At 28.6% G+C, this 12,665-nt stretch overlaps 2 protein-coding genes across 5 annotated transcripts; both read left to right on the top strand.

Annotated features, from left to right (window-relative positions):
- Positions 1-210: 210 nt before the first annotated feature.
- On the top strand, positions 211-8,039 carry LOC140663932 (uncharacterized). The gene is made up of 7 exons (XM_072888530.1): positions 211-657; positions 2,634-2,842; positions 3,410-3,649; positions 3,989-4,210; positions 5,036-5,458; positions 6,014-6,165; positions 7,697-8,039. The coding sequence occupies exons 1-7, from the start codon at positions 474-476 to the stop codon at positions 7,920-7,922; spliced, it is 1,656 nt and encodes a 551-aa protein (XP_072744631.1). The 5' UTR covers positions 211-473; the 3' UTR covers positions 7,923-8,039.
- A 202-nt stretch (positions 8,040-8,241) lies between these two features.
- LOC140664040 (5-hydroxyisourate hydrolase-like) lies at positions 8,242-12,070 on the top strand. Of its 4 annotated transcripts, none has more exons than XM_072888738.1 (4): positions 8,242-9,553; positions 10,743-10,911; positions 11,365-11,507; positions 11,747-12,070. In XM_072888738.1, exons 3-4 carry the CDS (start codon positions 11,365-11,367, stop codon positions 11,976-11,978), a joined length of 375 nt encoding a protein of 124 aa, XP_072744839.1. In that variant the 5' UTR covers positions 8,242-9,553; positions 10,743-10,911; the 3' UTR covers positions 11,979-12,070. The 4 variants fall into 4 exon arrangements, with proteins under 4 accessions (XP_072744839.1, XP_072744838.1, XP_072744836.1 ...); XM_072888739.1 differs by lacking the exon at positions 8,242-9,553 and adding an exon at positions 9,887-9,950; XM_072888737.1 differs by lacking the exon at positions 10,743-10,911 and having other exon boundaries at positions 8,243-9,553.
- Positions 12,071-12,665: the final 595 nt, after the last annotated feature.

Raw genomic sequence — 12,665 nt, 5'->3', positions numbered from 1 at the left:
GTAAAAATTCCTGTATTATGTTGAAATATCGAATAAAATGTCCCAAAAGTTTCGAAGAAATTCGCTTAATTTTTTTAAAGAAATTATTAAATTTCTTTAAAAAAAATTTTCAAAAATCAGCTTATTTTTAGTGTTCTATTTAGAGAGTCCTCCTTAAACAGATACGGTCCTGCAAGACGTGTCGCCATCTTGGCCACACGCGTCGAGACGAGAACGCCGCTTCTTCCGCGCAGCAACAGTCAGTTTTAACAGCTCCAAGCTCCGCCATTAAAACTAGGGAAGAATCGAGGCACTAGGCGAGGCTAGAGAACACGATCTCCCCCCGAAATTCGGTGAGTTTCCGCCGCGAGTGGAAAAAACTATTTAGTAATTTCGTGCCGCGGTTTTGGGTATATCCTAACCCGGGAGCACCAGCTGTTTTTGTATATCGCCACGAGATATACGAATAATAATATTGTGACGCGGTCCCCGAAATGGACGGCGAGACGCCGCGACCGATGACGCTTATCAGCGGGCCGCAGGCAACAGCCGTGGTGTGCAATCTGCTGACCGCGACTGCCCCGCGTCTCACGCCCACGGGGAAGATCAGTCACGCGAAGACCCGCGTGTATACGCAGCGCTATAGGAAGGAATGGGAGCAGATGCAGGATTTCAAAGGTATTTCTAATCTCTGTATGGGTATGTGCACATATGTGTGTATATGTGTATATGTGTATATGTGTTCGTTCATTTGGCGTGAATCTTCCTCGTTCTAGAATCGATCTTTTGGTTGCGTTTCAAAATTTATTACTTAGAGTGGAGTAGCGTTCGACTGATGATGAAAATATAAAAGAAACTTCTCGAGGAATTTCTTTGATCAAGTGAAAGCATTATTCCAATTAATAAATTTTGGAATGTAAAGGTGTATTTTGTCGAAACCGGTCGTTTGAACGACAAAAAGGATTACGTGATCACAAAAATAACGAATTGATATTTTTATTTTTGATTATGTGATCCTTTTTATCCCTGAAATAGTTGGTTTCGAGCAACTCGTGAAAATGTACCTTAATTTTTGCGGACCAATCGACTTCGTCGATGGATTCATTTGTGGATCGACTCTCGTCCACTTGTCTTGGGTTGTGCTTCTTGGAGTAGCTTTTGACTGGCCAATTAGAATAAAAGAAGCAAAAATATCTTTTTCCTGATTGGTTACTCTACTCCAAGGAATAAATTTTTGAACGCAACTTTGATCGATTTTCCTCTCCATCTCGCTGCAATGTAAAAAGAGAGATGAAAGATTTGGTTAATTCAGACTAGTATTAATGCACGTTACATGTTGGTAGACTCGTTATTAGGTTCTCACTTTGCGCTTTTTTACATGCAGAAACTAGCTGTATGTTGCATCTAGAAATATTCAAATAGGAACTTTAGAAAGAATCTATGAATTTATATAATAAATATTCGAAAATCGAATATTTTATAGAATTCGTTAATTTTTTGATTTGTTCTATAAGAAAATAATTGGCAATTTGCATGATTGTACTGATTTATATGTCAAAGGATTTTTGACAAAAATTTTTCTGCTAATTATGATTGGGATGAACATTAAATTGATAATAATATTTGATATATTAAGCTGTAAACTTCCACAAAAAATTGTATATATGAAGAATAATTTTCGTTTTATAGATCCTTTACTATTTAACGATTAATAGATGATTAACAAGATTGTTGCAATAAAAAAGAATGAAGAAATAACACAGTATTCATGATTTGTCCATCTCATGAATGAGACTACTTTGTTCGAAAAAATTTAATAAAGATGAAAAATATCTGAATATTGACAGTTTGTTGAAAATAAAATTTAAAATTTTTGTTATGCATTAAATAAATTTCAGTAATATTATAAAAGCTTTTGCTATTGAAAATTTATCAAGTTTATAAATTCTTGAAATTTCAAATATAGCCATTAATTCGGCCACATTTGGTCTAATATAGAAATAGATTAATGGTAAAACAATAAGATATTAAAAATTAACCTACTTGAAGTTTCTAAAACCTCGACATAAGAAATAATAATAGTAAATGAGATAGCAATAGTAAACTAAAATATCTAATTTTCTTTCTTGTACAACTTGTACACAATAGAAACAAAGTATTTTAATAAAATATAATAATTACATATAATAAATAATTTATTATGTTATATTATTATGTAATATTATTATTATATTTATAATAAATTTTTATAATTTATATATACACATCCTTATAGATTACCATACACCGAGGGGTTGGTCACTGAGGTAATTTTTCTACAAGGGCTAAGTAATTCAGCGGCAATCTTAGCAAAATTTTGGGTAATCCAAGGTTATTTTTGGTAAATCTAAATAATCTTTAGCGTTAAAATAATTTAAAGTAAAATTTCTTTTTCAAAATTTATTTTTAATTTGAGATACTATTAGGTAATCTTAAGTAATCCAAGGTATAATTTAAGGGTAATCTTAAGTATCCTGTATCAAAGGGTAATTTTTGTACATTATAACTGTTAGTGACCAACCCCTCGCCATACACAGTCACAAGCAGGAATGATAATTTTGAGAAATTTGTTGTACGATGGAAATGGCAGCGATTTCAAGGTGTTTTCGTTTCAGGATGGCTGACCTCGGTGCCGCATCAACCAACTCGTGCTTATTGCCTCTATTGCAAGAAGAATCTGCACGCGCATCGTCTGTCGCTGTTGAAGCATACCTGCACGATGAAACATCAGCGTGCTGCTTTAACACACAACATGGAAGAAAAGAAAAATTCCCGGAAGTGGGATGCGAACGCGCTCGAAGTGGGCCTCATCGAGGAAGTCGAGGTCCAGTGCTTTATTTTTTTTCAATTTTTATGTACAGGACATTCTATATTCAATAGATCATTATTTATTCTAAAAATATTTAACAAAAAATATCAATTTTGTGACATTATTATTTATATATTTTTGTCAAATAGAAATAGTCAAGGTATAATTTGTATTTTTGCATGGCTTATTAAAATATTTTCTCGTGAGCGACTATAATCTATTAAATTATATTTTATATAATTATATTCTATTAGAAAAGAACAAATATTAGACATCTTGTACATGAAAATATAATAAATGAAATGTATATTCGAAACATAAACAAGTACAATATGTTATTCATGAAAAATTTATACAAAGATTATGAGATAGTCTCTTTTTTTGTCGATTTTTAATATTTTATTTTATAATCTGTAATTCTCAAATAATTAAGATTAATCATATTTATTGAGATAAATAAACATTTTATATTTATCTAGTATTTTTAGTACAAGTGATGATAATGAAATATTGTTAATTATAAAACTAAACACATATAAATTATACTTTATAGTTATATATAAATTTTCTTTTAAATTTTAGGCAGATGATCATCAGATAGAAGGAGATGAAGAAAATGAAGAGGATATTGAATATGTCGTTGAGAGACTAGTGTCAGATGAAGAAGAAACAACAGAGATACAAGGGATCAAAGAGGAATCGGAGGAAATAATTGATGAAGAAGAAGAGGAAGAGAAAGAAATAGTTAATGATTTGTATACACAATTGCAATCTGATGATGAGGAGATAAAACCTGTAATAAAGAAAGTTAAATTATCCAAGGTAAGTTGTTACAATAGGAGGTAATAATATTGTTTGTGCAAAGAGTTTGTGTATCGAGTTCTTAAAATGTTATAAGCCGAAAATTTAAAAAATTGGAACTCTCTCGCGACTTTCTTCTCCAACGACTCATCGAAGAATGCTCGCTTTTTCGGTAACGTTCGTATCTGTTTTTCGGTCCCGCTGGATCCCGCACCTCACCTATCCTTCCTACTGCCAGCCCACTCACGTCAGTACCTAATCACGCTTGTTGTTAAGGCTGTCCTTTTAAAACCTTCGATTATTTTTGTTTTCAATGTCATTTCTGTTACAATATGTACATTGGATTTTTATAATGTACAGCAAAAATGTCGGGATACATTGGCCGAGGCAATGGCCCATGTTCATAGTGAATATCTCGAAGAGGAAGTCGAAGAACAGGGGAATGTGCAGATGGAAATGGTAGTAGAATCGGTTAATTCAGATGTACCTATTTTATCTCCAGTGGATGAAACGTTGAAAGATCCGCTCGAGAATGAAAAAATGGAAATTAAAGCCAATAAGAAATCGATGGAAAAAATTTCCGTAAGTGATTCACATTTGATGAACAGAAAAATGCACGCAAAAATTCAAACTAATTTAATTTTAATAAAAGCATTAAAAATTGATAAAAACAGAATTAAAAAAATTTTTTAATATGTACTTTATTATGTTAACATGTTAAAACAATTTTAAATGACCATTTTTAGTTTATTTTTATTCTGAGTTTAGTTTATTTTTATTTTAATTCAAACATTATTAATTATTGATTATTTGGATTCAACATTAATAATAACTAACATTACAGTATGCGATGACAACATCAGGTTTCCCAATTTTTTGTATTTTTATTTAATTTTTGTTATTTTTATTATTAATTTATCATTATCTAATTCGTAATTGAAGAAAGTCCAGTCAAGGATTGAAACGTTTGCGCTTTAATTAAATTTTTGTTATATGCATTTCTTATTATAGTTTATGTTAATTTATTTTTTAATCTACGTTTCTTTTCTCTCTATTTATTATATTTTGCGTGTATTTGATTTTATTACTATTTATAACTTGTAATTTCTTCGTGTATTTATAATCTTTTTCTTTTTATGTATGTATCTTTAATTATTTTATAATTTGTAAACGTGTTAACACGTTTTAATGTATTAAATTGCGCGTCCGTTTAATTTTATTTTTTAAAGTTGACTTTATTTACGTAATTATATTTAAGTTTAATTGCTGCTTAAACCCTTGTATATCTCATTTATTAAAAATTAGTTTGAATTATTATAGTCATTAAAATCTCATAAAAATCTTTTTATAATTGAATTTTATACTTGAAATTACAATCGATTAAATCTCAAAAATTATTATTTCTAGCAAGAGAATAATAAATCTGATTTGATTGTGACCTCTTCATTGCCGATATTGGACACAACTTGTCAGACAAACGTCTCATCAACGCCGACTCAGAATACGATCAATTTTTTGCCAATCGCGCCTAATCTGAAAAATAACAAAACCATTACCTTGATGTGCGGAAATAAAACATTTACATTAACTGGCGGCACATTTCATCCGGGCACACAGTATGTATTGACTAAGCTCAAGGGCAAGCCGTTGATGATGGCTGAACCGAAAAAAACAGTGTCTGAATCGGATCAAATCAAGATCAAAACATCGAATCTGCCTACTTCTGTCACCAGCCAGTCACCAGCTGTTCCTAGTACCAGTCAGCAGCCAATTATTAGCACTAATCAACAATCAACTGCTGCTAGTATCAAAGGGCCATCATCTAAGAAAGTAAGAAAGAAGCTCTTTTAATTTGTTAGTTTCTTACGTAATATAAAATGCAGAAAGAAAGATGTTTACATGATGTTATTTCTTAAAATATATAGAATCAATTTTTTTTCTTCAGTAAATGTGTAGATGATTCTTATCTGTCAAAATCTTTTTTTTTCAGTCTCGATATCTTAATAATTAAGATTTTGTTAAAAAAAGTTAATTATTTAGCTTAACGGATATATATATAGGAAAATAGCTTTTGACTAGGCAAGTGGTTATCTGGCTACTGTCAGCCTTGGTAGTTTCTGCGCTCTCAAGTTTTGTTATATTCTTTTATGGGGACGGGGCGAGGCCCCGTCCGCTATGCTTAGATGGGAATCTAAGCGTTCTTTTCCAAAATGTACTTTTAGTATGTACACACCAGATAGCATTTGCCTAGTCAAAAGCTATTTTCCTAAATATATATATATATATATATATATATATATATATATATATATGTGTATTCATTTTCAATGATACATAACTTGTTATTCAATAGTTATTATTTAATAAATCTTTTGTTTATTTTAGGTTACAGGGAAGCAACCGTTAAAAGCTACTACAACGAGGAAATTACGGATCTCCACTTATGTTGTGGATAACACAAAGGGAATTCCGATTGGTGGTTTGCAAGTCAGTTTATATAAACTGATGGACGGAAAATGGACTTTCTTGAATGAAAGGTGTGTAATTCTTTAATTCTGATTATATCATTGTTTATTTTCTATCTTCAATACATAGTTTTTATAATATTAGTGAAGTATTAAAGATGTTTGTCTTTTTTTAATTCTTTTTTGAAAATAGAGTTAACAAACTCTCTTCTTAAAAATAAAATTTAAAAACTTATTTTTAAAGATCATACAATGTATCAAAGTTATAGTGACAATTTCAATTAATTATAATTTATCTTTTAACAAATATGTTTTATTATATATATAATTTATTCATCAGCATATAAGCCAAGAAGGGACTTGGATTACAAAAAGTCTAAATCAGACATTCTTTCACACCTTTCCTTGATCATATCATTACATCATGCCTACTCTTTCACAACAGTAACATCAATAAATATACACATAAATACCTTATCTAAATTTTAATTCTTAAATCTACCCTTATCCTTTCACATTCTCACATAAACTCTTATTCTTTCTAAATTCTTTTTCCTTCCAAAACTTTTTTAATAATGCTCTTTTCTTCACATCTAATTCGTCATTGAAAATTCTTGTTGTTCTGTCTTCAGTGCAGTCTTCATCTAACTAACTAAACCATTCCTTCGTGACCACACATTCCAATACAAAGTGTTCAATATTATCCCATCCTCTGTTACCAAATTTACACACTTTACACTCATCACCTAACTAATACTTATTATATTTTTCTACATTACCACATCTTAACTTTACTAGGGCTCTTATCTCATCCCCATACATATACCTATCAAGCATTTAGCATTTCCTTCCTTAAAAAGTTGGGCTTTGTGTTCTCCATACCTAAATCTTTATACTTTTTATTGTACTTTGCTTCCCTAAATCTTGCATCTTCTAATTGTCTTTGTATGTTACGCTCTCTCTCTTAAACTATTTTCAATATCTTCTCCATTATACATCATACTTTTTATTGCCTCTATACTCCATCTTTTATTATTATAGTATCTTTCCCTTTCTCTACTACGCAACTCTTTTTTTTACCAAGTTCTCTTTTTCTAACATTTCTTTAACAAATGAACATCTCTTTTTCTCTGACCTTTTGCTCATATTTCATGGCTCTAATACCCCATTCACATTTTAATTTTATCAAACCTAACTCTCTCTGTATTATATATCTCAGTGTACAAAAATCTAGTTTAAAAATCCATCTAACATAGTCTACCATTATTTTTTCTAACTCCTTTTCCTCCCAACCCCAAATTTCCACTCCATAGTCCATCACACTTTGCACTAAGTATTTGTACAACATCCATCTCCTACTAAAATTATCTCTACAAATTCTTTCTCCTAATCCTCATACTCTATTCGCTGCTATCCTACTTTTCCTGCTTAATTCTTTAATGTGAAATATGTTTTATTATTAAATACTAACTCTTAATATAAAATACTAACTCTTATTATATTTCAATATGACTAAATAGTATATAAAACGTTTATATAAAAGAAATTTGAATAAGTTGGAAGGTTGAATTACAAATGAGTAAAAATAAAATTTTGTTTTCAGCAATACAAATGCGGAAGGCTACTGTATCGATCTAGTGGAAAAGGTAAATTGCACAATTGGCCGTTATAAGATTCATTTTGACGTCGATAAGTACTTCACACTGAGAAGAATAGAAACCATGTTTCCATTTGTGGAGATCGTATTCGACGTGAAAAATCCGAACGGTCACTATCACCTGCCACTTTTGTTAAGTCCGTTTGGTTACTCGACTTATCGCGGCACCTAAGTTGCGATGTTTCATCGAATGTATTTTTTGCAATTTAAACAAGTTACGAGAGGAATTTTTGCGATTTGTATCACACTCATATTAGGAGAATGTCATTATTCTTATATTAAGTACTTTACAATTAAATAAACAATTACTTTAATATACAATTAACATTTTTGTCCTATATATATATATATATATATATATATACATAAATATATATATATATACACACACATATATATATATATATATATATATATATATATATATATATAATATATAATATAATATAATATATTAATAGTGTAATTATTCTACTTTATTATACCTTATATCTACTTTATTTATATTTATTTATATTTATTTTATAATAAACGTCAATTTTTCATCAGATCTTATAATAAATTTAATTAAGGTAGGAATAAGGTATAATAAAGTAGAGTAATTACACTATTAATAGTAGTTACTATTAATAGTAACAAGAGAAAAAATATTTTTTGATCGATCGAAGGGGCTTTAAGAGCCGAACGCAAGATGAGAAGACGCGAATAAAAACAATGTTTTGAATAATAAATTCAAAATTTATTCATCAAACGTTTCGGTCCTTCTTTGGACCATCCTCAGTGATACGATGTAATATATGAAAACAAAGCAGTCGCCTGGTTATAGATTCTATCTATTGTATTTTGAATCACTTTTGAAAGTATGCAAAGTAATAATTAACAAAAATATTTTATAATGACAGTTAATATAGGCTCTCAATTCAAAGGTAAATTAATCGATCGAAGGTGCAGTGTATATACTGAGTCACCTACCGGCCTTCCATTGTACATTTCAAATTGTAGAAGTGCATGCTCAAATACATCTCAAGTGTTACTCCATTATGATGAGATTATAAATTCCAAAAAAGCCGATTGGAGACCCATCACAACCACTAGTCTACGAGACAGTTGTGTGCGCATTATCTTCGATCGATTAATTTATCTTTGAATTGAGAGCCTATATTAGCTGTCATTATAAAATATTTTTTGTTAATTATTATTTTGCATACTTCAAAAATGATTCAAGATACGATAGATAGAATCTATAAATAAGATATTTATTAAGAGATATTTTTGCTATAATATGTACATAACATGCAAGTTAATGTGTGTGTAAAATTATTTTTACTGTATATTTGTACAATAAAATAAGTTAGGAAAAATCTAGTTTAAAATTGTTAAACATGTAAATATTGCTTTAGAGGTAAATATTTTATTTTTAGCACCTTATCTAACAATAAGCATGTTGTTTTCAGTATTTTTTCTTATCTTGCACTAGTTTTTTTTTCAAACTACGTATATAGCGTTTATGTAAACTGTTATCACTATTATTAAGTCGACTTATGTAAGTATCCATAATATGCGACACACATATATAATATACATACACACAACTTATATATTTTTCTAAAAAATGACTTATTAAACTGTAGTGAACATAAAATAGAGTTTACATTAATAAATATCAATTTATCTATATGCGGCGCTACAATTCCTTCACCTTTGATCTTTAATATCTCTATTTGCATCCGTTCTTTGAAACTACACATTATATCGAACTGTGCAGTGAGTTGTGTTCGCAATATAAATGCTGACGACAGTGGAGTAAGTATTATGTCGTGTTTTTTTAAATTATTAAAATGTAATATGTAAAAAAAATTAAATATATTAAATATATATGTATAGATTATGAAAAATGTGGAGGTATATAAAAACAGAAAAGGCTCCAAATATAATAACGAGATATATAAGAGTTTTAAATAACTAAAGTATAAATAATGTTAAAAGTTAAAAAATCAAATGAACGTAAAATTTAATATATTGAAATATTACAAATTTATAAAAATATTAAAAATACATAATCTACGCGCGGCGCTGATATTCCTCCACCTTTGATCTTTAATATCTCTTTATTTGTATTCGTTCTTTGAAAATACATATTATATCGTGTTGTGCAGTGAGTTGTGTTCGCGATATGAATGCTCGACGTGATGACAGTGGAGTAGGTATCATGTCGTGTTTCCTTAAATCATAAAAATGTAATATGTGAAAAAACTAAATATACATACTTACATTGAATATAAAAAATTAAATATAAACAAAAGGTTCTAAATATAATAAAACGAGAGATAGATGTATATATACAAGGGCTTTAAAGAGTAAATAATTAAAGTCTAAATAAAGTTAAAATTTAAAAAACTAAGCAAACGCGAAAAATTTAATATATTAAAATGTTAAGAAATATTAAAAATACATAAAAACAGGTTACAAATAAGCGCAAAGAAATTTCAAGTCATAAATAGAAATAAGCCCAAATAATCGCAAATACAAAAAAGAGAAGGACGAAAAATGCGAGGATTAAAAAAAATAAATACAAAAAATATAAAAGAAACGCGTATAATAAAAAAATTGAAAATTAAAGCACGTTTCAGCCCTTGATTGGACTTCTTTCAGTGCCAAATTAGATAGTGTTAAACTAATAATGATCAAGATGCAGATAAACAAAAATTAAATAAAAATATAAAAAATGAGAAATCTGATGTTGTCTAAATTGCGATAATAATAATTATTATTAATTATTATTGAATCTTTCCTACTAGCATGTTACATCAGTTCAATATTCTAAAATTGTCATGAAACAAATGACACCTCTAGACGACTAATATTACATAATAATAATTATTATTATTACAAAATATTATTGTTTAAAGTTTATTGAATTATTATTGCATTATATATATATATATATATATATATATATATATACGATATGATACAATATTATTGACCGTAGGGAGGCCATTAGTCTGATGACGTAATATTTGATCAGTTAAAATCTTCAAAATTATTCTTTGCGCCTGTGAATGTCTTGTTCCTAACAACCGGAATCGAGGGGACTTGTCATATTTATTTTTTATGGAGTCGTTGGAACATTAGAATACTCGATTTTTAATGTTGCGCACGTATGTACTTTCATTGAGATTTAATTTTTTAACATTATCTACTTTTTATATGATACAATAATTCGTTGACACTGAACGTAATCCGAAAAGGGATCAAACGTATATCTGAATAATTACAGAAATCTTTTAAAAATAGCTGTTAATTTTTGCGTTCTCATTGGCTCGTTTTTACATATAAAATAAGAAGCATAATAGAAGAAAATAATGCAAGTCAATTAAATACTCGATGCGGAATCTAAAATTGTATCTAACAGAAAAAATGTATAATCGTTTTCATCAGTTCTTTCAAAAGATGAAATACAAAAATGATTATTTAAATATAGTATTATATATTAAAATAAAAGATAAATATTATTAGACTGTAATTTTTTAAACTTTTAGAGCTAAATACAGATTAGATGTATCCATATTTCAAATTTTGGTTGTATATAGCATTTATGTTATTTCTCTTAGATGATCACTTCTGCAAATATGAATGAAGCAAAGTTAAGTATCACTACGCACGTTTTGGATACTAGTAGAGGTCTGCCCGCTGACGGTTTGACAGTATGTCTCTATAAGTTTGAAAATGACAAGTGGATTCTTTTAAAAGAAAGGTATGTGCATTATTCACATTAATATTATACACACATTAATGTATACATACATATTAATACGTGTATTTTTATATTACTAATAATAATTTTATATTACTATATATAAAGATGCTTGGTATCATCTTTCGTGACATTTAGCATCAAAGAAATACTTTCAATCGCTTCAGTTTACTTAAATAAATGATAACTTGGCTTTATTTTTTTATTCATTGCGTTATTAATTATTATTTTCTTCATAGCATAACAGAATCAAATGGACGTTGTGCGGATCTGCTACAGGACCAGCAAGGAAATTCTATGGCTGGTACATTCAAGCTCGAATTTCGAGTGAATGATTATTTCAGACGAAACGCAATCAGTTCGATATATCCGAAGATCGAAGTGATGTTTGATGTGCAAAATCCTCATGAACATTATCATATTCCTTTGCTGCTGAATCCTTTCGGATTTACCACATATCGTGGCTCCTAATCGACATTTATAATAATTGTTATATTATTATTATTATTATAATTATTTTATTTTATTATGTTTAATTTTCAAATAATATAGATACCTACATACATTGTATGTATAATTTCATGATAAATGGTCCCTATGTCGTTTAGAATTTCCTAAAACCAGTCTGTTATCATTTTTTTCTTGCATTGATGATTGACAAACTTTTAAAATTGATTATATAGTATTTATTATATAGTATTATCTGATATTAAAAATATGTTAAAATAGTATTTACTGTTGTAATAAAAAAATCCGCTAATTTCGAAATTTACAATTTATGAAAATAAATACATAAGAAACATCTGTTTTACTTCAAGATGCATCGTTTTTTCGAATTGCTCAAATAATCAAGTAAATAATAAATAAAATATTGTATTATATTTTATAATTTTTATTTAATTTTAAGATATTTTGAAAAAATTATTATTATTCTTAATTATTCTTTTCCTATTAAGTAGATAAAAGCTGTGAACTTGAATCTTTGTTATTATAGTACAAGATATCTGTCAAAAAAATCTCTAAATTTTGTGTGTGTGTATGTATTGTGAAGCTTTAGGTAGGTATAAATACGTTTTTGAACATAATATCAATTAAAGTAAGCATAGTTGTTAGCTATTGACTTCATTTTTTTTGTCGGTTATCGCAGTCCAATCATCA

The sequence above is a fragment of the Anoplolepis gracilipes genome, chromosome 3 (genome assembly GCF_047496725.1).
Source record: "Anoplolepis gracilipes chromosome 3, ASM4749672v1, whole genome shotgun sequence".
Lineage (NCBI taxonomy): Eukaryota > Metazoa > Arthropoda > Insecta > Hymenoptera > Formicidae > Anoplolepis > Anoplolepis gracilipes.
Note: the sequence above shows the minus strand (reverse complement) of the source record. Positions and strands in the feature narration are given on the sequence as shown.